General features: G+C 39.9%; 1 protein-coding gene across 1 annotated transcript in view; it reads left to right on the top strand.

The window, feature by feature from the left end:
* c3h11orf54 (chromosome 3 C11orf54 homolog) overlaps positions 1–25,464 on the top strand; it is a 127,194-nt gene that overhangs the window by 63,411 nt on the left and 38,319 nt on the right. The window contains exons 5-6 of the mRNA XM_067437956.1: positions 12,394–12,570; positions 13,056–13,205. Coding sequence (XP_067294057.1) covers positions 12,394–12,570; positions 13,056–13,205 — 327 coding nt within the window. The remainder of the gene's footprint in view (positions 1–12,393; positions 12,571–13,055; positions 13,206–25,464) is intronic.

Raw genomic sequence — 25,464 nt, 5'->3', positions numbered from 1 at the left:
CGACGTGCAGTGTGAAAGGGACTTTGGTGAGTGACCACAGGGTATAGCTATTTGTGGCTAACGTTGTCTCCATGTTTATCACATTGCAGTATCTTTAATAAATCATATTTAGCAATATTGTTGTCGACTTTGTTGTTTTTCAAGCATCCATGTAGATTGTCACCATCTATGCCAGCAATATGTGTCTTAAAATAATTAATTTAGATCCCAGATTTTAAATGAATGTTGTAGGATGTAGGCTATAGCTTACACCTGTGACGGTCAGATAGGGATAGACATTCTGTGCATTTCTACACAACATGGTTTATCGTGAAATTTTGTAGAAATTGCTAGCTGATGTTTAATCAGTAACTGCTTTTAGACCTAGGTGTCCGCATGTTCTGCTTCTGCAGATGTCAAGCGTTTGGGCCGTATATCTGAACAACATAACCGGACAGCTGGAATTCCTGAGCTTAGTCGGCTGTTATACTACTCACCTCTTAGTATTTCCGACGGACATAATGTAAATAATCTCACATGTACTGTGGAGTACGTGTATGAAAGCAGTTAGTCTTTAGGCTTGGACGGGAATATGTTTTTCATGTAAATACAATCATTGTAACAAGGATCTTTTATTGATTCACCATTGTGACAACAGAATTCACCATTGTGACAACTCCAACCTACTCAATCTATAATTACGATAATGACAATCTCTATTTTCTGTTTCCACCTCTCAGACTACGTAAACCCACAATGAGAGCCAGGGTTGCAGCGCCTATGTTTGCCTGTCGTTGCATCATATGACGCGTTCTCTGGGAAAAGGCGGGTTTTTGGAGCGTAGCTTAGAACAGGCACTTTTTTTCTTTATTTCTGCCCGTGGGAGTTGTAAAACATATGTATTCTTATGTATGTCTTTTTAAATTTACATTTTCATACAATATTCTGTATAAATTAAGTTATAAAATTAAATTGAAAGATGGCCTTTAAGCATACACATATGACCCGCTAAGGGCTGCATACGGAAGATCACTGGGGTACCAGCCGCAGGTGGATTTTTAACCCCAGGAGGTGGCAAGCTTGCCAAGGGAAGACACCCGTTCAAGGGAGGCTTACGGTGGAAATACACATGTGGGGGTCGCTGAGGGGGGGAACCATGCACATGGGGCACCTGGCCGGACACAAGTGTCTGGGCTGAATAGGGCAGACTTACTGGCATCGCCGTCATCAGTGCTGGATTAGGATTAGTGCTGGAGGAGCTCAGGGCTTTCGGAGAAGCTCACCTGAGAAGAATATCGCACATATCCAGTCCATGGAGTGGAATGGCAAACAAGCAAAGACACCTAAGCCAAGCCATTACCGGCCACTTGTAAAGGCAAGTACATAGTCGGATACAGGCTCAACTTGGAGATTATAAAATCTGGCGAATGTGTTCGGTGTCACCCAGCCTGCAGCTCTGCAGATGTCTGTTAGCGTAGCGCCATGCGATAAAGCCCAAGAGGAGGCCACACTCCGAGTGGAGAGTGCCCTAACCCCAACGGGGCATGGGCGCCCCTGCTGCTGGTATGCCAAAACAATCGTGTCTACTATCCAGTGAGACAACCATTGCTTTGAGAGAGCCTTCCCTTTCAGCACGTACTGGACAGAGTAGGGTACTCAAACCTGCCGCGTCCCATCCAGAAGCCACATGTGGAGGTTCCAAAGATCAAGAGGCGGGCCCCCGAGGTGCCTTGTCTCTGAGAGAGGAGATTCTGTCTCAGAGGAATCAGCCAGGGAGGGGCTGTCACAAGGAGCACTAGTTCTGGGAACCAGGTCTGGCCATGCCAATACGGGGCGACCAACATGACCTGCTCCTTGTCCTCTCTGACCTTGCACAGAACATGTGCAAGAAGGCTCACTGGAGGGAACGCATACTTGCGTAGGCCCTGCGGCCAGCTGTGCGCCAGTGCATCCATTCCGAGCGTGCCCTCGGTCAGGGAGTAGTACAGGCTGCAATGGGACGAGTCGTGGGAGGCAAACAGATCTACCTGCGCATCCCCGAAATGATCCCAGATCAGCTGGACCGACTGGGGATGGAGTCTCCACACCCCAGGGATTGGCTGAAGCCTGAGAGCTCGTTGGCTGCACGGGTAAGGATCCCCGGGATATGGACAGCACGAAGGGACCTCAGACTCCATAACATGAGATGGCGAGCGATTTGGGACAGGCGGCGGGAGCGTAGACCGCCCTGATGGTTAATGCACGCTAAAACGGCTGTGTTGTCCAACCTGACTAGGACATGTTGACCCTTCAGCAACGCCCAGAAGCGGTGCAGGGCGAACCGTACTGCCAGCAACTCGAGGCAATTGACATGCAGGCAAGCTGGCTCTCTGTCCAGGAGCCCGTGGCAGCATGTCCATTGCACATGGCACCCCAACCCATAGTGGAAGCATCTGTTGATACAACAACATGCCTGCAAACTCGTTCTAAGGGAATACCTGCCTGTAGAAAGCTGAGGTTCGACCACTGGGTGAGTGTCTGTCTGCAGGCCCGAGTTAATGTAACCCGGAGTGTGCCAGACTGCCATGCCCATCTCTGGACTCGATCGCAAAGCCAGTGCTGAAGCAGTCTCATATGAAGCAATCCATGCGGTGCCACCACGGCTGCAGATGCCATATGCCCCAGGAGCCTCTGAAATAGTTTCAGTGGAACCCCGCTCTTGCTCTTTATCTGATGGAGGCAAGTCAGCAGTGACTGCGCACGCTCGCCGGTAAGCTGCGCGCACATGGCGATTGAGTCGATCTCCATACCGCGAAAAGAGATCCTCTGCACGGGGCAGAGTTTGCTCTTCTCCCAGTTGACCCGAAGGCCCAGACTGGCTAAGTGGTGGAGAACCAGATCTCTGTGTTCTCCACCACTTAGATCTGAAGCAGCTTTACCAGCCAGGACGTGGGTGGCATAGTGGCCCGGTGTGGGGGCACTGGTAACTGCTGCGTCCTGACAGAGGAGACCAAGGAAGGACTTGCGTTCCTCTGGGGTCTGCTCTGAGAGGGCGCTAACGACAGAGAGGGACGAGAGCGGCGTGGCCCGGGGGCAGGATGGCTGTCTTGACGTGGCTCACCCAAAAAACAATCGCCCAGACGCGATCACTCAGGTCGGGGCGGAGGGTTCCACTTCAACCCAAGCACCGCGGCTGCCCGGGCAAGCATGGCTGTCAACTCTGGGTCCAACTTGGGCAATGCTGGCACACCCGAAGGCGGCAGCACAGCTGAATCCGAATCCTCGGAGGACTCTAGCCCACCTTGTGATGTGGCTACCGACATCTTGTCGTCCTCTGGAGCACCGAACAAAACCCGCGGGGTGGCCGAAGCTGAGGCCATGGCTTCCATCACAACGCTCACGGGTTCCGGTGCAACAGAGGGGGGTGTGGGCCGAGGCATGAGCGTCGGAGCTGTATTCCACACCATCACCCTCAGGTCACCCTGGCCAGCAGCCGAAGTGACGCCTCGAGTAGAGACGTCAGATCGGGGTGTGGCAGAGGGGACTCTCACTCCTGCGGCCACACAGAGCTCATTGAGTCTCGACTGCAACACGGAGATTGCCATATTCCCGCAGTGGGAACACGACTCATCCACAAGCGCTGCCTGAGCGTGCTGAAAGCCCAAACACACGTCAGACAGTCCAAGTGCCCATCAGAAGGCGGCAGAGACCGGCCACACCCAGAAGCACACGGTCGAAACATCCTGAAAAGGACGTGCCACGTGTGAGCTCTTTTTGTGAGAGGATAACCTCGCAGTCGATGCCGAAGAGCCCAGAGACCACACACCAACTGGATACCGTATCCTCTGACCAGCAGGCAGGAAGTATGCGATCGCTGGAATGCGCTGTTGACACCAACACCGACTGGAAGGTCTTGTCGTCTTGAAGAACTGACAGTTAACTCAGAAGGCTTTTGGAGTGAAGAGGTATGTAACCCTTGGGTCCGAAGCAGAAACAAAATGCGATCATGCCAGCTACTTCCTTATATACCCACGTAGGTAGGCGGAGTTAATCTCGCATGCCCATGGCATTGGCACTGCCATTGGCCGTTTTCTAGAATCTCGAAGATGATAGGCTTCTAAGCGAAACCCCCATTCGTCAGTCACTGACGTTACTCGGAGTGACTGAACAAAAGGGAACTGATGGTGTGCCAATTGACGGGAGAAGGTTAGTCACTGGATCGGGAGGTCTTGGTTGTCGTCGTCTGAGGTTTTGATAGTCGTGGCATCAGAAGGGTGAGCCTCGGTAGGCAGCTGGGGGTGGTTGCACATGGGCAAGAGAAGATAGTGCTGCTATGTCACAAACAAACTTTTGTTTCCAACTTGCTTTTGAAATGTCTAATGAGCCAGCTGTATGGAGAATTGGGCTCCTGCTAGCCTAAAAATCTAGACGCACCCTAGCGGCAGCAAATTTAATCTGCCCGCAAGTGTCGTCTTGGAACTCTCAATACCCTTCTGAGCTGTATTCCTCACAATCTGGACGGGCCAATCACATCGTGTATAGAGTCGGCGGGCAGGGCCATAATGACGACGGCCAAGTTGCGTTTGCGTGCTTCTGTTGTCTACTAAACACAGAAACTGGCGAACGGCGGCGGTCTTTCGAATCAGCTTTGACTGCGATTCTGGCAGACTTGGAGTTAAGCTTTTCTCTGAGAAAAGAACAAAGAACGGCACTGAAGTCATTCTTAAAAAGGGAAGATGTGTTCGGAGTTTAGCCGACCGGATACGGTGAATGTTTAATCTATCAACAAGCTCTGTTTCACCTTCGTTGCTCTGGTTGGTGTAGCGCTATCCTATCGTGTGCAGAGGGAGTTTGAAAGACAACCGTTTATCCCGCCCCTCGGATTGAGCCCCTGTCTAGGGTGAGTTTCCAGACCAAACATCTTGATTTGGGTCTGGCTTGTCAGGCTAGGCTCCTGTGGGAACGGAAGAGATTACTGCTGTGGCAGTGAAGTGAATTTAGATGGAGTAACAGAGCTCCTGCAGTAACGGAGTTGACGACACTGCTGCAGCAGTGGACATGAGAAGTTAAGAAGTTAATATGAAGTTAATATGAAAGTTATGCCCCAAAGGCATGACTTGAAAATGCGCCAGACTGAACACGCGTTGTGTGAATGTATGCCGCGAATGTGGTCGCAATTTCCTCAGCTCTTATCACGAGAGCTCATTCGCTCATTTAATGTGGCCTCACAGGGCAGCAAAGCATTCTGGGAATTGTAGTCTTTCATCTCCATAAACCAAAAATACATTTTCTGTCTTTTCTCAGTCTAGAAGGCACCAAATTAAAAAATAATTTCACATTTCTACTACATTAATAACCCAGTTTAATTACAGATTCATCTTTCCAGCACTGAAGTACCCCTTTAATGAAACATCATTTAGTGAGCACTTCTCCTTTGCCAAGATGATCCTTCTGCCTCACAAGTGTGGCATATCTAGATGCTGATTAGACAGCAAGATTATTGCACAGGTGTGCCTAATTAGGCTAGCTACAATAAAATGACACTAAAATGTGAAGTTTTATTGTATTTGGGGGTCCAAAAACCAGTCAGTATCTGGTGTGACCACCATTTACCTCACACAGTGCAACACATCTCCATCGCATAGGGTTGCTCAGGTTGTTGATTGTGGCCTGTGGAATGTTGGTCCACTCCTCTTCAATGGCTGTGCGAAGTTGCTGGATATTGGCAGTAACTGGAACACACTACACACACACACTGTTTCCATTACAGACTTGCGCAAAACTTTTGCGATATCATCGAAATGGCTTAAAAAAATTGTTTCCATTAGCCGCAGTTATGCCTCTCGCGATAGGTCATTCCAAAAATGAATGCACCTTTGGTAGGTTTGTATATCCTATCCACCGCAATAGCCATTATTTTTATTGAAAGGGGACTTGTGTGTTATCCAAGCATTAATGGCAAGGAAAGCCCCCCTACAGGCTACTTAAGCGGCATGTATATGTGTTTGTGTGTGTTTCCCCCTCAGATCTGCTTCAGGGTCTTCATGATAATGTGGTATTTTTGTGTTTAGAATCCAGTATTCCTCTCTTTTATAAGTTTAATAGAGAACTCTGTCTCTTCTTCTGTCCAAACATACCGTGCCATTTGTAAAGAATAATCGACTTTTACACACGCCTAGGTTGTTATTGCCACATATAGAGAACAGCAAAATGTTTGAATTTGCATGGTGGTAACTTAAAGGTTTTTTTACCACTATTTTGGCTTGAAATTTTGTTTGTTGGAAATATGAACTGAGTTTAGAAATGCTTTTGAAATGAAAACTTTTGTGTTTAATAAACATAATATATTTTTTAAATGAAGACAGCGTTGGAGAGAGGGCATTCAAAATAATCTGTTCCCTGGGTCCAATAAAAGTAGACAGTTCAAAGTTTATAATTATGTCTTGAACATAATTTAATGAGTATTGTGAGTTGGTTCCGCTGTCTTAAAGGAAGAAAAGAAGAAGAAGAAAAACACTGGAGCCTTCATCGGCTGTGGTTTAAAGAAAGTATTGCCTAACTATGAAACGAAATAGGCTACATTTAGGCCTAAACATTAGCCTATAATATTATTATTTTAATTTCATATGTTGATTATGAAAAGTGAGCAGCATGAGTAAGATATAAGATTTGCAATATGTCTGGAGACATGATTTTGACCACTTCGAGTTTTATTTTCTATAAAGTCTTTCTTAAAAATTTATTTTTTTGTATGAATTGTATTTTAATTTTGATCAAAGTTTCATCAACTAATTGCCTGTATATTAAATAAGAAGTATATTCACTTGTGTGTGCTTATATAAGTATTATAACATAAAAATATTAGGATGCAAGGTATTAATGTTTTAAAAATTAAAGAAATCTAGTCTAGATACATGTATATTTATTTATTAAAGAGCCAAACAGGCACCAAGTGGCTAAACCATGGGATTACAAATGAAAATTAATATTTTCCAGCCACAAAATTACTCTAAATGTATCTCTTTGCATTGGAATTCTCTGTTTTAGCCTTAGTAATATAAATAATAAATACCTGTATATTGGAAAATAAAAATATTTGAAGTGCTAATTAATTATTGGAAAAATAGTTTTTACTACCAAATATCTCCTCAAAATGTTAAATACCATAATTTTTACCAGTATAGTAAAGCTGTTGTCTTTTCTGACAGCACTGGCTTGTGTGTAACTATTGAGAGCTCCATGAGCCACGTGATCGCGCACACCACAGGGAGATGAACGCATGTCTGGCTTTATTAACTGTGCCAAAACGCTATTTATTGTTTAAATTTTGTATTATAAATTTGGTGTGAGATTTACTTGGCCATAGTGAGACAGAAGCTGTGTCCCAAAGTGAAGGGTGCGCACTTCGAAGGCCGGGCCAGGCCACGCCTTCAAAGTGCACGAAGTGCATGAAGCTGCACGAAGGGCGAACCGAGGAATAGGGTTGCCAGGTCTGAATAACAAAACCCCTCCAATTATTATTCAAAAGTATTGGAATCACGGCCAGAATAGGCCAAAATATCCCAAAATGCGGGGCGTGGGCGGCAGCAAATTTAATTTGCCCGCAAGTGTCGTCTAGGAACTCTCAATACCCTTCTGAGCTGTGTTCCTCAAAATCTGGACGGCCCAAGCATTTTAAGAAACATTTTGAGGCCCCTTCTCTTGCCTCACAGTGGATTGGTCCACTGTGCATCTCACCGACACACACACACAAACACACCTCACCGACAGTGGGCTGGTCGGGAGAGAGAAAAGTTCAGTATTTGTGGATCTCCAGTAAGGGCTGTCTAGTCTATTTTATTAATTTTAAACACCAGATGACATTATTTCTCTTTTGATACAGGCGATGCGGAGTCATTAATACATCACCAAAGACAAACAATTATGATAGCGATGTACAAGTCCGATGTTTTAGTGATTATAGTTTGGTAACGTTAGCCTGTTGTAAATAAGTCACCCACTACAGCTAACAAGGTAATAAGCCGGTGTGTGAATGTAGTTAATGTAGATTCACCGCTGTGTTGGGCTCAATGTTATATGGAAGAAATTTAAAGAAACACGATAATTTATTAATTAAATTCCGTGTGGTGAACGTGAACCTATGATAAGCAGTCCACGCAAGTCGCTCTGTTTTATGTCGGATGGGATCGCTAAAATATCTCCAAACCACTGAAGTTGAGCGAACTAACTTGTCAACGATATCTGTGTCCTCCGAGCTGGCCGTGAGTGCTGCATTTTCTTCACTATTGCTCATTTTTATCGCTCCACTTATCTCCGATCCTCCAAGCCTGCCAGCCACAGACTGTAAACATTACCGCGTGCAGCACCCAGAATCCCGGTCTGCAAAACGCATGCACAGCATTACGCATAGCGCGTAAGCATTATATCGAGAATTTATCGACCTGTTGTTATCGTTTTATCGCCCAGCCCTACGTGCATTACAAAAATAAACAATGTAGGCTACAGAACAACCACTTCTCTTTAATTTAGCCTACGTTTGAAGTTAATGAAAATGAACAAAAGACAGCAGTTTCTTTGTTTAATTTACAAATAACTTGCATAAAAAATAATAAACTAATACTATAGCCTAGCCATTTAAATTGTTCTGTGTCGGCCACGCATTCAGCCTTTGGAGGATCGATCTTTCGGTGACCGTCGTTGAACATTTATTCATTCATTCATATAAAAAACGTTATTTTAGCATCTAAGTCAGCAGTTTTCGTTTATTTACATTTTTTCTTATAATTCTGAGTGACAGATGTCACATTTGATCTAGCCTTTTTTTCTGTGATATTTGTTTTAGCTACGGTGTTGACAGTAGGCTACTATGCTGTAAGAAAAATAAATGATTGCAAGGACAATTCCTATACCCAATATGTCTCTCTTTCTGTAAGGGAAATTTAAAAGATAGATTCTGGAAACAAAATCTAAATTTAGCTGGATCAGTCGGGTCGGGAATAAAATCATTTATAGCGGGTGAGCACGGAGTGAATTTTACGCGCGAGCGGAATGGTGCGGTGCGGAATAGCGGGAGCGGGGCGAAAATACAGCCCTGCAGATTTAATTTTGAAGGCTATTTAAAGAAAGTGTATGAAAAAAAGAAGAAGAAAGAAACAACGAAAAGGGTGATAGTGGACTGATTCATCTTCTTGAGAGAATGGTTGAGAAATAAATATTTAAAAATTGGGAAATTAAAGTTCATCTTGGTTGCTCAGGGCAGGGAACTGGGAACTGTGCGAATGCACTAAACGTTTTATTTACTTCAAGCGCTTGCGCTGTTGTGTTCAATAGTAGGCTATACTTGAGTTACCGACCGCTATACCGTCTTTAACTGGGAAATCTGATCGAGTGCTGCGGGATTGCGGACCAGTCAAATCCTGTAGTCACCAGTGTGCAATGAATTCTGGGATAGGGAAGGCTGCGAAGTTGTGGGAAAGTCCCATCTGCTGTACCCTTCCTTTGCCTGAGAACCGAAGGGCGCATTTTGAAGTCGCTCAATTCTGAATTGACGCATTCTGAATTGCGGCAGCCTTCGTCGCACCGCTGTGACGCAATCGCACTTCAAATGTGGCCTTCAAAGGTGCAGCTCTCCCTTTGGGACAGCCTTCGTAGTGCCGCTGTGACGTAATCACACTTCAAATGCGGCCTTCAGAGGGTGCAGCCTTCACATTTCATCCCGTCTCGAAATTAACAGTAAAAACACATAAGTGCCAGCAATGCCACCGCACCAGGTAACCTGTAAATGCGGAAAAAAGTTTCCATTGCAGTTGTGCAATTTTTTTTTTCTGAATTGCCTTAAAAACCAGCTTATGAGAGCATAAAAACTGTTTTGCTGTATATGGGAGTGTAACAGGGTTCTTTGATGGAAGGAAGGAGGCGGAATCCGGCGAACGTTTAACAACTTTTATTAAAGAAACAAAACGAAAGTAAACCGCGGGCAGCCCCTCACGGAAGACTGCCCGCCCATACACACACATAATAACGCAGGCATCCCTCACGGACGACTGCCCACACACACATACTTAAACATAAACAAAACTCAACCTAAAATCCAGGCCTGGTCCTCTCTCCTCTTCCGCTGCCTTGGCTCCTCCTTTTATGCTCCCGTCATTTGGCCACGAGACGAGACCGGTGTGTCACGCAGCTGGTACTCTTTACCACTCGTCACCGGCCCGCTATCCCAGTCCCTCGCCCCACTGCTTGCCACACCACAGGGAGTTTTTGCGAAAATGACAAGTTTCCATTGGGCGTTTTTTCAATTTGCAATTTTAATTTGCACTAGGTCAATGCTACAGTTGTATATGCCGATTTAGAGCATCCCCAACATTCTCAATGGGTGATATGTCCAGTGGGTATGCTGACCATACAAGAACTAGAATGTTTTCAGCTTACAGGAATTGTCAAGTCAAGTCAACTTTATTTATATAGTGCTTTTACAATGACTATTGTTTCAAAGCAGCTTCGCAGTGTTAAACAGGAAAATATTGCAACAAAATTGAATTTGGCTGGAGAAAACGGTGATGTTATCAGCTAATTTCAATTAATCATATAGCAACAATGTGGGCAGATCAGTAATAAAGTTGATACAGTTAATTTAGTAATTAATTTTATTTGGATATTTAGTTAAAAACTTTAGTTGAAATCTAAGTGTCCCCAACTGAGCAAGCCAAGCCAAAGGCGACAGTGGCAAGGAACCAAAACTCCATCAGGACATGATGGAGAAAAATAAACCTTGGAAGAAACCAGGCTAATTGTATACAGATCCTTGCAATATGGGGCTGTGCATCTTGCTGCAACATGAGGTTATGGTCGTGGATGAATGGCACAACAATAGGCCTTAGGATCTCGTCATGGTATCTCTGTGCATTTAAAATGCCATCAATAAAATGCACCTTTATTCGTTGTCCATGTTATAGGCATGCCCATACCATAACCCCATTATTATGGCCAGCCTAATTACACCTGTGCAATAATCATGCTGTCTAATCAGCATCTTGATATGTCACACCTGTGAGGTGGATGGATTATCTCAACAAAGGAGAAGTGCTCACTAACACAGATTTAGGGCGTTTTCACACCTGAAAGTCCGCACCAAGTTCCGAACCAAAGTTTGTGTTTGGACATTTGGTTCTTTTTGGTTTGCTTTCACATTGCAATTATGTTAACGCACCAAAGAACTTTACATGACGCACTGGCGTCCTGTCGTCATCATCTATGTGGGCTGCATCTTAACATTGATTGGTTTGTTAGCGGACGTGCGTCTGACGTCCAATGTTGTCAATTCAGCGGCTAACTTTGACAAGAATGAATGAACAGACGCATCGTTGCCAATACTGTTAATATTATGGCATTACTATCTGCAGCACCAACTATACTCGAGGCAAATTTCCCCAAATGAACGTCCTCGTTGTGCAAACATTTTATCGGCGCCGACAGGAAAGGAGGAGCTCCTAGGCTTTCTAGCCAAGCAATGTATTTTATTTTATAGTTATGTTTAAATATTATAATGTTATTTTTAAATTTCATCTAGGCTATATTGATTATGAAACGTGCACAGATGTGCAATATATGTCAAAGACATCGAGTCAGAAATACTTTTGACCACTTCATTAAGTTTTGTTTTGTAGAAGGCTTTGTATTTTGTATCTTAATTTTAATAAATGTTTCATCGTTTGCCTGAATTTAATAAATACGCTTAAATAAATAATATAGCAGACATCCCGTGACGGAGTGATCATTTGCGTTGCACATGAACTGGAGCGGTCAAGCAGAGCACGCTGTTCACGCGAGCTGACATGACTACACAAGCGGTTCTGTTTAAAATGCTGCGCGCTCCATCACTGCATGTGCTGTGAGTTTAATCTGTGTTTTTTCGCTAATCCTACAACAGAACTTCCTGTAAATGGTCTGAAAGTCCGAACTATACAGAAAATGCTTTCACACAAGAAACGAACCGAACCTTTGTTCTGTTTGGTCCGGACCGAGACTACCTCTTGACGTCGGACCAAATTTCGTCTGTTTGGTCCGGACCATGGTCCGAGGGAGGTTTCACACCTGTAATTTTGGTTCGTACCAAACTGAAAAGTCCGAAAATCCGGACCAAACAAGGTAGGTGTGAAAGAACCCTTAGACAGATTTGTGAGCAATATCTGAGAGAAATAGGACTTTTGTGTACATTGTCTTAGATCTTACAAAGTCTTACATCATGAGTTTAGTGCATGAGAAGTTATAGGAAAAGTTACAAGTTAGAGGAAAAAACAAAAGTGTTGAATTTATAATTTTGTACAGTGTATAAACTAAAAAGTAATATCACCACAAAACCTATATTCCTTTTTGTTGGTTTAATACAGAGTTTAATGGGGTGTATTGTCACTGTATTGTCTGGTTTTCTCCTAGTTAATACCGCTGGTGCTAACTGAAGCTGAGGGGAGACCTGCAGAGAATGGCAGTTATTTTTCCTCCATAAACCCAGTTGATGGAAAATGTCTGCAAGAAAAATACAGTGACAGGTTTCATGACTGTGACTTTGGCCTCCTCGCAAACCTTTATGCATCTGAGGGCAAAACTGGAAAGGTACGAACTATGGGGACTTAGTGTCTTTGTACAATCTCAGTACTGTGATAGTACTGTGATTGACATACTACATGGAGTGTTTCCTTTGATAATGAAACAATTATTAGGAATGAGCTACTGATTATAGGAAACAAAAACAATTCAAATATTTTATACCACCATTCAAAGGTTTGGGGCCAGTAATGTATAACATTTAAAAAAATGTGTCTCTTATGCAAATAAGCTAAAATACTAAACACTAAAATACTGTAAAATTGTATTATTACTATTTAAAATATTTTTAAATGTTACATTTTAAATGTTTTATATTTTAAAATATTTTAAAGTTTTGAAATTGTATTCCTGCGATGGCAAAGTTGAATTTCCTGCAGCCAGTTTTCAGTGTCACATAATCCATGTGTCAGTTTGTTATATGATAAAAAGTCATATATCATACTGACCCTAAACTTTTAAATGTAACAACGTTTGAAAAATTACAATTGCAGGTCATTGAGGTGAGAACCTGCCGAAGGACTGGTGAGGACAGTCTTGTGAGCTGCATGAGAAAGACCATGGAAGAACATTATGGGGAGAAGAGTGTGGCCCTGGGGGGAACTTTCATCTTACAAAAGGGGAAGGCAAAGATCCATATCATGGTAATTAAGTAATAAAATTATTAAATATTTGTTGGACCTTTAATGCACAAGTCTATGGAAGTTAAAAAGTATAAAAATAAAAACATCTGGCTGAGATGTTTATTTTATTTACATCATTTATACGCACAAGAAATTAAAGGTGCCCTAGAATGAGTTGAAACGATATGTTAAATTGTTCTCTGATATCTACATAGAGGGTATGTGGCTTATTTAAAGGCAAAAATTGTCCAGATACAGTTTTACAGGTCCATTTACAACCCTATAAATTGTCACTAGGATGTGATGCTCTGTTTTAGCCTTATTTGGAAGAGTCATGAATATTAATGTTGAGCTCTGCTCTGATTGGCTTATTTCAACAGCTCACAGCAGTTCAGCGAAGCGGCTTGTGAGTCCTGACCGTCCTGACAAAACACAGACCGAATGAATGACACTTTAAGCAAAACATCTCAAATGGAGATTGATAAAATGCAGCTTACTTGTTTATTGGTGTTTTCAGATCATCCGCGCGCAAGAAAGAGCTCGCGTTCGTGTGGGGTCCGTTCGGATAATTTGATTTTTCCTTTTTGTCTTCTGAACGGAAAAACGAAGAAAGCATTCATGTATCACATATTCGACCCTCCCTATGAGAATAAATAAACAAATCTCGAGTCGTTTTCTTCATATTTTTACTTTTGTTTTAATCAGACTTTGTTCTAATCCGCCAAATGGAAAAACAGTAAAACAAAAATGGATAAAAAATGGATGTGCGCGACAGTGCGCCTTATGTTGCGAGTCACACAATGATCTGTATGTTTGCTTTAAAAATTTAGCTGGCAGAAAAAAATAAAACATTGTTTTGAGGGACACAGCCTACTAAGTGTTAATGGAAAAAAGTTGTTGATCACTTCACTACAACGTTCTCTGTTCAGTGAGTCGTGCATTTTTGGCTCACATATTTCAAGAGTTGATCAGCTAAATAAAACAGGCGGTGTGCCAAATGCGACAGCAGATGCAATGTAAATTAATTAAAATGTATTATGAGAAACAAATTCCACCGCACGCAAAAGCAGGCAGAAGAAATAATAAATGTGTCGTGCCATTTATTAATCTGGTTGTTAGATGCGATAGACCCAGATGAAGTGTCCGATAGGCCTACATTCTCTCCACGCTGTCCAGTGCGTCGCGTCACTCCAGCAGAGATTTTTAGAGTTGGTCAGCTAAATAAAAGAGCGGTGTGCCAAATGCATAGCTAGGAGTAGTTGTGAGAGCAGACGCCACATAAATTAATATTTATTAAATTTGTATTTCTCTGCACGCGAATGTGAAAGTTTTGTAGGCTCTGCCCTGGTACGGGTTGTGTCGAGCCATTTATTAGTCTGGCTGTTTAATGAGAACAAGATTAAATGTTGTTGCAATAAACTCTGTTAATAATCTGTACAAATGTATCAGATAGATAGCTACTATTCTGTTGCGCGATGCGCGGAGCTAAGAACTGAAGGTGTGGCTTGATCTTTGATTGACCAATCAGCGGAAAGGGGCGTTTTGTTTCCGCCCATGTTGAGATCGAATATTCAAGCTGTTTATCCATTTTTGTTTTATTGTTTTTCCATTTGGTGGATTAGAACAAAGTCTGATTAAAACAAAAGTAAAAATATGAAGAAAACGACTCGATATTTGTTTATTTATTCTCATAGGGAGGGTCGAATATGTGATAAATGAATGCTTTCTTCGTTTTTCCGTTCAGAAGACAAAAAGGAAAAAACGAATTATCCGAAGGTACACGGACCGTGTGGTTGCCAGATTTCATTCATTTAAATCCCCCAAACAGAGCTTTTCTGTGAAAACCAATCAATCAACTTTATTTATATAGCGCTTTTACAATGACGATTGTTTTAAAGGAGCTTCACAGTGTTAAACAGGACAATATTGCAACAACAACTTTTAATTTGGCTAGTTTGATTTGGATAGTTTATAGAATTAAATATGACCTAATTAATATATTTTATTTGTATATTTAGTTGAATAACTTGGATCATAATTTTAGTGTCCCCAACTGAGAAAGCAAAGCCAAAGGCGACAGTGGCAAGGAACCAAAACTCCATCAGGGCATGATGGAGAAAAATAAACCTTGGGAGAAACCAGGCTCAGTCGGGGTACCAGTTCACCTCTGCCCTATTATTAAACAGTGTATAATTATTATTTTGGGTATCACGCAAGAGACGGGTTCATTTAGGATGGTGTGTCGAATACACAAGAATATGAATACTTGAAAGATCGTAGTTATTGCGCCGGAAACGGGTTTATTTAGGATGACGTCCCTGTGAGGCATTTTTATGATGTAACGAATACATCGAGTGTTATGGGAAGTGTTCCCAGTTCCGGCTGACCTAGTTAACAATCAATCTAGCCTAATAATCAGTCAATTGATTTGAATAATGAAAGTTAAAAATGTTCTATGTGTATGCCATAGTAAAGAGATGCATTTTTAGTCTTGATTTAAACTGACAGAGTGTGTCTGCCTCCCAAACAATGCTAGGAAGACTGTTCCAGAGTTTAGGTGCTAAATAGGAAAAGGATCGACCGTCTGCAGTTATTTAGATATTCTATGGTATTATCAACTGGCCAGAGTTTTGAGACCGCAATAGACGTGATGGAGTATAATGTGTTAAGAGCTCGCTTAAGTACTGGGGAGCTAAACCATTTAGTGCTTTCTAAGTAATAAGCAAGATTTTAAAATGTATGCAATGTTTAATAGGGAGCCAGTGGAGTGTTGTCAGAACTGGACTAATATGATCATACTTTGTGGTTCTAGTAAGAACTCGAGCTGCTGCATTTTGGACCAGCTGGAGTTTGTTTATTAAGTGAGCAGGGCAACCACCCAGTAAAGCATTACAATAATCTAGCCTTGAGCTCATGAACGCATGTACTAACTGTTAAGCATTTTGCATTGAAAGCATTTGCCGTAATTTAGATATATTTTTAAGATGGTAGAATGCAGTTTTACAGATGCTAGAAATGTGGCTTTCAAATGAAAGATTGGTATCAAAGAGCACACCCAGGTTCCTCACTGAGATGAGGGCTTGACAGAGCAGTCATCAAGTGTTAGACAGTATTCTAGGTTATTACTTGTGGAGCTTTTCTGTCCAATAATTAAAAATTCAGTTTTATCTGAATTAAGTTGCAGGAAATTACTATTCATCAAAAAAATTATATCAGCTATGCATTCCGTTAATCTTGTGAATTGGTAAGTTTCGTCAGGGCATGAAGAAATATAGAGCTGAGTATTGTCAGCATAACAATGAAAGATAACGCCATGCTTCCTAATGATATCTCTCAGTGGTAGCATATACAGGGTGAAAAGCAACAGTCCTTACACTGAGCCTTAATAACTACGATTTAAACCATGCCAATGCAGTTTCACTAATGCCAACATCATTTTAGATTCCATTCAAAAGAATATTGTGATCGATAGTATCAAATTGTAGCAGTGCACAAAAGAAACAAAAGTAACTAATAATCATATTGTTCAAATAGTCTAAATATATTTCCAGTTTTTACATTATTAAAATTCATGCAAACGAAAATCTAAATGGGAAAACGAAAAGAGGGGGTTTTGTTGATTTCATTAGGGAAAGTGGATGTAGCAAAGAGGAAGTAGGAAGCAGGAAAAGGGAAGAGAGGGCCTGGTGGGGACGCTTTTGGAAGTGGAAAAATTAAGGGAAGTGAGGTGTTGTATTCAGCGTGTCGCGAAGACGCTCTTTGGATTACTATCGTGTGGGTAAAAGTCCGATAGCTGAATTGGGAAGCGATCAATGCGGATGGTCTTGCTGGAACGAAGTAGAGCGGCTGATCGAGCTGGAACCGGGACACCGGTAACATTGCATTATTGCTACAAAGGTGGTAAAGTTGAATAAGGATTCACAAAGCGAACATGCCAGGCAAGCATTAATTCCTCATTCTACGAGCTTTCAACTGGTCCGAACCACGAAAGGTAAAAGGATACGTTTATCTTCCCCACGCTCTCCCAGACTTAGCAATTAACCCTTAACAACCTGCCTCTCCGTTGTCGGAGTTATCCGTTTCTGAAAACGATTATTTTTCTTTCATTTGGACACCAAACCTAGTGTTCGATGAACTTTCGTTTTCATTAATTATTTACTTATATTATGGACTATTTTTGGACAATTTTTTTGTTGATTTAAAAGGGATTATTCCTATTGAAGTTTGTTGGCCTGTGCAAAGACGCACGAGGAAAATAACGAAAACATTTGCAGACCTAACAAATGTATTTCTTTTCTAATGGTTGATATCTTAAGTCTGCGCATGAGTGGTTGAATTTACGGTTATTACTATTGTTGTTTGTTTTCTGATATTTATTTTGGGAAAGTGAAACGCCTTAAAGAAATTCTAAAATCATCTGACATTTATTGCGTTCCTTTTTTGTTGTACGGGGTTAACAGAAAGTCCACATTCTTTGTCAGTTTATGTAAACTGTCTGGCGCCCAACTGGACCAATAGCCACCGTTACAGAATGCAGCGCTAAGATTGAGTAACACTAATAGAGAGATACAACCACGATCAGATGATAAGAGTAAACCATTTGTAACTCTAATTAGAGCAGTCTCTGTACTATGATATGGTCTAAATCCTGACTGGAAATCCTCACGTATACCATTTCTTTCTAAAAAGGAATATAACGGTAGTTTCAAGATTGGCCTGTAATTGACTTAATTCTTTAGGATCAAGATGTGTTTTTTTAATAAGTGGTTTAATTATAGCCAACTTAAATGTTTTTGGTACATATCCTAATGTCAAGGATGAATTAATAATATTAAGCAGAGGATCTATGACCTCCAGAAGCATCTCTTTTAATAGCCTAGTCGGTATAGGGTCAAGCATACATGTTGTTGATTTTGATGATTTAACAAGTTGAGCCAATTCTTCTCCTCCTATAGCAGTGAATGAGTGTAATTTTTCCTCAGTGACACTACAATGTTCTGTCTGAAGTGATACTGTAGTAGACGGCTGCATGGTTATAATTTTATTCCTAATATTATCAATCTTACTTGTAAAGAAGTTCATAATTTAGCCACTGTATTGAATAAATACCTAGGGTTGTGATTGTTTTCTTCTAAAAGTGTTGAGAAATAAGCAGATCTAGCAGTTTTTATTGCCTTTCTGTATGCAATCATGCTCTCTTTCCACAAATTACGAAAAACCTCCAGTTTTGTCTTCTTCCAGCTGCGCTCCATTTTTCTGGCTGTGAAAAGAACACATCCAATGTTTAACCTAAACAGGGTTTTGATGGGGGTCACGCACTGGAGACTTAAAAGTAAACGCCCATGGCTAGGATTGGATAAGATTTGCATATTTAATGAGCTCAAGCGCCCCTCAGTCCCCTGTCAGTTCAGTTCACGAGGGAGAGGAGAGGGAGCAACCAGAATGATTCTCTCGATCACAGGGCTCGTAAACGTCTTTATCAAACAAGCACAATGATTTATTTCTCATCGACCCGTGATTGATTGGAGTATTATTTTTATATTACACATAGCCTGCAAGATTGTGCGTGCGCGCACGCACTCACAAACACAAACACACACACACACACACGTTGGCGCGCAACATGATTCATTGGCCTGCCGGGCTTTGCGAGCGATGGCCAATACGTGTCTGAGTCCAGCGTGGTAAAAGTATGTTTCTGTTAGACACATACACATAAGCAAAACAATCTATAACAATATAATACTATCACATATAAAAACACGTTTTACTTACATAAGTGTGATGCGACCGGAGATTTGTTTACAAATGCAACTAGCAACTATCTACAGGCCTCCAAAGAGAAATAAGGATTTTACAACAGATTTTGCTGATATACTGTCTGTGTTGATCCTTAAATTTGAGCGAGTTCTCATTTGGGGGGATTTTAACATTCACATGGACGATATATAGACTGTTCAACTACAAGAGACTTTGCATCCCTATTGGAGTGCTTTGTATTACATCAACTTGTGGATTCTCCTACTCACAATAAGGGCCACATTTTAGATCTCGTCATCGTAAATGGATCGTTTGTTTCTCACCTGTGTACCACAGAGTTAGGTCTGTCTAACCATCGGCCTATCTTCTTCAATATGGACTGTCCTGTTACAAACAAAATTGTTCCACGCACTATAAGCTATCGGAAATGGAGATCCATTGAGCATTGAGTTCTCTAAACATATACATTCTTCATTTGATTGTGGTGTGCTATCTGAGGAGTTGAATGACAAAGTAACTGGCTTATTATTACATTTTATCTATTGGTTTGGATTGTCGTAAAATTGAGCATAGATGGCGTATGTCTGGCTTAACTGTCCACCACCAGGCGTGGTAAGACAATTGGTTGAGTATAAGGGACAAATTGTATCTGCTAGGTCAGACTATTTCTCACAAATGATAACAAGTCAGCAAAATAACCCAAAGCAACTCTTTCTATCAATAAACAAACTCCTAAATAGGAATAATATGTCAAATGTGCCAGCTTCAGCTCATCTATGCAACAAATTTTTAAAGTTTTTCAACAGCAAGATTGAGGACATACGTAATCATATTGACACTGTACAAATGTCAACACATCAAATGGTTATGTATTTACTGGTGTTCCACTTTCCAACTTTCCTACTTTAGACTCACAGTCTCTGTGTAACATTGTCTCAAGTATGAAAATAACCACTTCTGTTGTTGACCCCACACCAACTATTTTGTTTAAGTCTTGTTTTGAATCTCTCTCTCTAACCTTCCCTTTCTTTCGAAAATTTAGAACAAGTTGTGGCTTCTCAATTAAGAGCTCATCTGACTGTTAACAGACTATTTGAGTCCCTTCAGTCTGGCTTCCGTAAGTTGCACATTGCTGAAACAGCACTGGTAAGGGTTTTAAATGATTTGTTAATTGTCTCAGATTCGGGTTATATATCTATTTTGATTCTACTTGATCTCAGTGCGGTATTCGATACCATTGATCATTGTACTTTACCCTCACGTCTTGAGCATGTCTTTGGTGTTTCTGAGATTGCTTTAAACTGGTTCAAGTCTTATCTCTCTGACCGCAAACAATTTGTTGTATTGGGGGGTTCAAGATCTGAAGTTGGAGTGGTGAAATCAGGTGTTCCTCAAGGATCAATACTTGGTCTATTACTGTTTAGTCTATATATATTTCCCCCTTGGTCAACTTTTGTGGTCACTTGGTCTTAATTTTCATTTATATGCTGATGATACTCAGATATATGTACATTCAAAATCAAATACTGATGTTGATATCGCTACTCTGTCTCAAAATATGTCTGAGGTAAAGAAGTGGATGTCTGAGAACTTTCTCCTCCTTAAAGGGTAACTAAACCGTAGAACAACTTTTTTTAGTTAATGATCTGCAAGAATGGAGCTTTATTATTATTGTTCATTGAGTCGAGTAAATGTTTTGACAGTTGGGTTTAAAGTGTTTAAATTCTATAATATATGGTGTAAAAACGTCTTAGTGCTGCCCTCTTAAGGTTGAACGGTGGCTACTGCAGTTGAATTTTCCTATTGGACGTTATGGTACTTCGTTACGTAGGTTTGTACTTCCAACGGCTCACTACCACGCCCCTGGCGGGAACTCACAACGCCCCTGGCGCGATCTCACCACGCCCCTGGTATAAAAGCATCCTGTTTCAGTTCAAAACCTCTGTAGTGAGTCAGGAGTTGTAATTGCGAGTATAGAAAATTATCAGGATAGCATATATTATCATCTAGTTAGCACAGCCATTTGTATAGTTATATAGATTAATTTGTGTAGCCTAGTTAGTTAATTAGCATAGTTGTTAGTGTAGCATTGTTAGAAGTTCTCTTCACTTGCTTTCAACATCCTAATTAAGAAAATACAGATATATAATGCAGTTGTAAGTACATGTTTAGCTTTTCTTCTGATATTTTTGCCGCCTGTCATGTCTACAGATAATTTTCATACCTCAGAGGCTTTCAGACAAACCCTGACACGCAAATGGTTGCCGTGGTAACAAACAACATATCCGTAACGTGCTAGACTGCTGGCGTATGTAGTCTAACTTTTATTTAATGCATGAGGAATATTTAATATGAGGAAATCGGTTGTAATAGGCTATTAGGTTTGAACTTATTGGTCCTGCGCTTTTTTAGTGGTATTCAGTATAAGTATATGGCTGTTCAGTGTTCATAGATTAGTTAGTGATCTCATTCTCTCTTGCGCTGCTGCTTCGCTAGCATGAATGAATGAATGAATGAAAGCATCGTCCGCATCGGGAGTTAAAGGCAGTTTGAGCCTACAAACTCTGTGTCTACAGATATTTCACCCTCCTCCAGTCCACTTGGAGAAAAGTCCTCTAGTTTAGATGACTGCTCTGTTGCAAAACTACTGTCCTCACTCCAGTCACTATCCATCTTTGCGAGTCTGACAAATGTCAAACAAGTTGTCACTCGGGTCTCAGGTGCATAAGTCATTTATAAGTGGTTAGTTAATGATGAACTAATCATTTACAAAACATTCATAAATGATTATCAAGTGATATGCTAACATTTTATGAATGTTTTGTAAATTCCGTTACAAGTAATTTACAAGTGATTAGTAAATAATTAACTAATGATTTATGAAACATGACTACGCGTTCATTAATGATTAATGAGTGATTTGTTAATTAGTTTACATATATTAAGTAGATTTAGTTATAAGTAATTTACAATTGATTAGTAAATGATGAACTAATGATTTACAAAACATGACAATGCATTTCATAAATGTTACTAAATTGTCACTTTTTTGTATATTTTGTAGATTCAGTTATAAATTATTTACAAGTTATTAGATAATGATAAACTAATAATTTACAAATCATGATTATACATTCATAAATGATTAAGTATAATATACTAATTTGCAAATCTGTGGTAAGTTATCTTTAAAAAAAATAGCATATCATAAAATAATCAAACAGATCCTTGGTAAATGGTTATTAAGTTACTAGTTAATATATTATTAATCACTGAAATGTCAGTGTACCATTATCTCAATAAACAATTGTTAATCATTAACAAATGATGATCAAACCATTAGTTAACATTGAATATTTAATTTATTGATGCATCATTACATTTGTAAGCTGGTTTGTTAAAACCCACAAAATGCATTTATAAATGTATGCATTTAAATTTTAAAGAATTATAAATTACTAGTTGTCAAATTAATGAACATTTTAAAATGACTTAAAGTCAGGGGATTGTAGTGTTAAGTTAAATCCTTTCACTTAATGGTCCAGACTGGTGTTCTGTGAGGGTTCTAGTGATAATGTGAACTGCTTTTACCCTCCAGTGAAGCATCAGGTGCACATTAAAGACTCCATGTGTGTCAGAGAAGAAAGCTGTCTATACCCTGACCAGTCAGCATTTACATTAAAGTACACACTAAAGTCTTTATCACCTGTTAGAGATGTTGTAAATGCATGAATAAATCATTTACAAAGCTTTATCATCCGTTACAAATGATCTGTACATGTATACAAAGCATTTACAATGCTTTCTGCGTCCCCTAATCTAAAGTGTAGACTATTCATCACTTGTAAATGTTTTACACATCATATGTAGATATTTCTTACCCATTACAAATGATCTGTACACGTAAACAAGGCATTTACATCGCTTTTAGCGTCCCCTAATCTAAAGTGTAGACTATTCATCACTTGTAAATGTTTTACACATCATTTGTAGATATTTCACACCCATCACAAATGCGTCCATTGATTGCTACAACAAATGTAACGTTAAATGTGTAAATTAAATTCTGCTATTCCTCACCTGTTGCAATAGAAATGTGTAAATGGGTAATTGATCTAATAACTTAAAGCATTTAACTCTTATTTGTCACATATCCAATCCCTTCCCTAAACCTACCCGTTTAAAAAAAAACAGGCAGATACGACTGCAGGAACAATTTATTCAAAAAGTACAAATATTCCAAGTGTCCCGACTCCCGAGGCCAAACGATTGGTTTGTGTGAAGTAAATCCCCAAAAGCTATCAGCAGCGTCGAGTCCATCCACCGGCCGATGATTAACACATTTCAAAATTTGCCGCCAGGAAGAAACGTCACGTCAGCTTTGACAGCATTGGCTGTCGTGTGTCTCGTGATCAATTGCGTCATTACGTCAGCTTTGATTGTAAAATGCCATTGGCTCTCATGTGTCATGTGACCAATTGCATCATGCTAGAGTCAGGAGGAGTATTATTTGAAATATAAATATAAGAAATATGTTCATGAAGGGATCATAATTTCAATGATTAAAACATTAAGAACATTAAGATTCTTCACATAAAGATTTCGTATGACTTCAGAAAAATTGGAATGCAACATGAGCTAATACTTTTATACTGTTTTTGGTCAGTTTTTAAAATAAAAGCATATTTATATTTATAAAATCATGTCTACTTTTACAAATGCAAAGAATTAAATGCGTCTTAATCTGATGCATCGGGATATGCACCAATACATTATAAAGGCTACTCATCATTTACTATGGTAAATGTTTGATCATCATTTGTTCATGATTAACAATTTATTGAGATAATAGTATTTTAACATTTCAGTGATTAATAATATATTAACTAGTAAACCATTTACTAAGGATCTGTTTGATTATTTTATGAAATGCAATTTTTTTAAAGATAGGCCTAACTTATGACAGATTTGTAAATCGTTAGCATATTAATCATTTATGAATGTATAATCATGATTTGTAAATTATTAGTTTATCATTATCTAATAACTTGTAAATTATTTATAACTGAATCTACAAAACATACAAAAAAGTAACATTTATGAAATGCATTGTCATGTTTTGTAAATCATTAGTTCATCATTAACTAATCAATTGTAAATTACTTATAACTGAATCTACTAAATATATGTAAACTAATTAACAAATCACCCATTAATCATTAATGAACGCGTAGTCATGTTTCATAAATCATTAGTTAATTATTTACTAATCACTTGTAAATGACTTGTAACGGAATTTACAAAACATTCATAAAATGTTAGCATATCACTTGATAATCATTTATGAATGTTTTGTAAATGATTAGTTCATCATTAACTAACCACTTATAAATGACTTACATTTGAACGTTATTATAAAGTGTTACCCAGGTTAGAAACACTGTTAAAGTATCCTCCTTTCACCTCAGAAATATTACCAGATTGCGTCCAATGTTAAATTTTACTGTGGCAGAAAAGCTTATTAACACATTCGTCTTTTCTCGCATTGATTATTGTAACTCCTTGCTGGCTGGAATTCCAAATATCAATCTCAATAAATTGCAGTTGGTTCAAAATTCCGCGGCAAGCATTTTAACTGGAACCAATGCCAGAGATCATATTACACCTATTCTTCAATCACTGCACTGGCTGCCAATTAAATTTCAGATTGATTTAAAAATTTTACTACTGATCTACAAAGCATTAAATAATTTGGCACCACAATATGTGACTGACCTTTTGACACCATACACCCCAGTTCGAAATCTTGGATCTCGAATGGATCTCGAAATGCTGGTCTTTTATCTGTCCCTGTAACTCGCCTAAAATCTAGGCGATAGGGCTTTTTCAAATCTTGCACATAAACCCTGGAATTCCTTGCCTGCAGAGATACGAAATGCAAAATTGTTGCACATATTCAAATAGGGAAGCCCATATCAAGGGAAGCTTTTATGTAATTTTATTTTGTTTTGTTTTTAGTTGTATTTTTTAATTCTGTACTTCTGTAATCAAAAACTGAAAAATAGGGCGTGCAAAATTGTTCAGCCCCTTTACTTTCAGTGCAGCAAACTCTCTCCAGAAGTTCAGTGAGGATCTCTGAATGATCCAATGTTGACCTAAATGACTATTGATGATAAATAGAATCTACCTGTGTGTAATAAAGTCTCCGTATAAATGCACCTGCACTGTGATAGTCTCAGAGGTCCGTTTAAATCGCAGAGACCATCATGAAGAACAAGGAACACACCAGGCAGGTCCGAGATACTGTTGTGGAGACGTTTAAATCCGGATTTTGATACAAAACAATTTCCCAATCTTTAAACATCCCAAGGAGCACTGTGCAAGCGATAATTTCGAAATGGAAGGAGTATCAGACCACTGCAAATCTACCAAGACCTGGCCGTCCCTCTAAACTTTCAGCTCATACAAGGAGAAGACTAATAAGAGATGCAGCCAAGAGGCCCATGATCACTCTGGATAA

This window comes from Pseudorasbora parva, chromosome 3, assembly GCF_024679245.1.
Source record: "Pseudorasbora parva isolate DD20220531a chromosome 3, ASM2467924v1, whole genome shotgun sequence".
NCBI lineage: Eukaryota > Metazoa > Chordata > Actinopteri > Cypriniformes > Gobionidae > Pseudorasbora > Pseudorasbora parva.
This window is presented reverse-complemented; position numbering and strand designations above follow the sequence as displayed.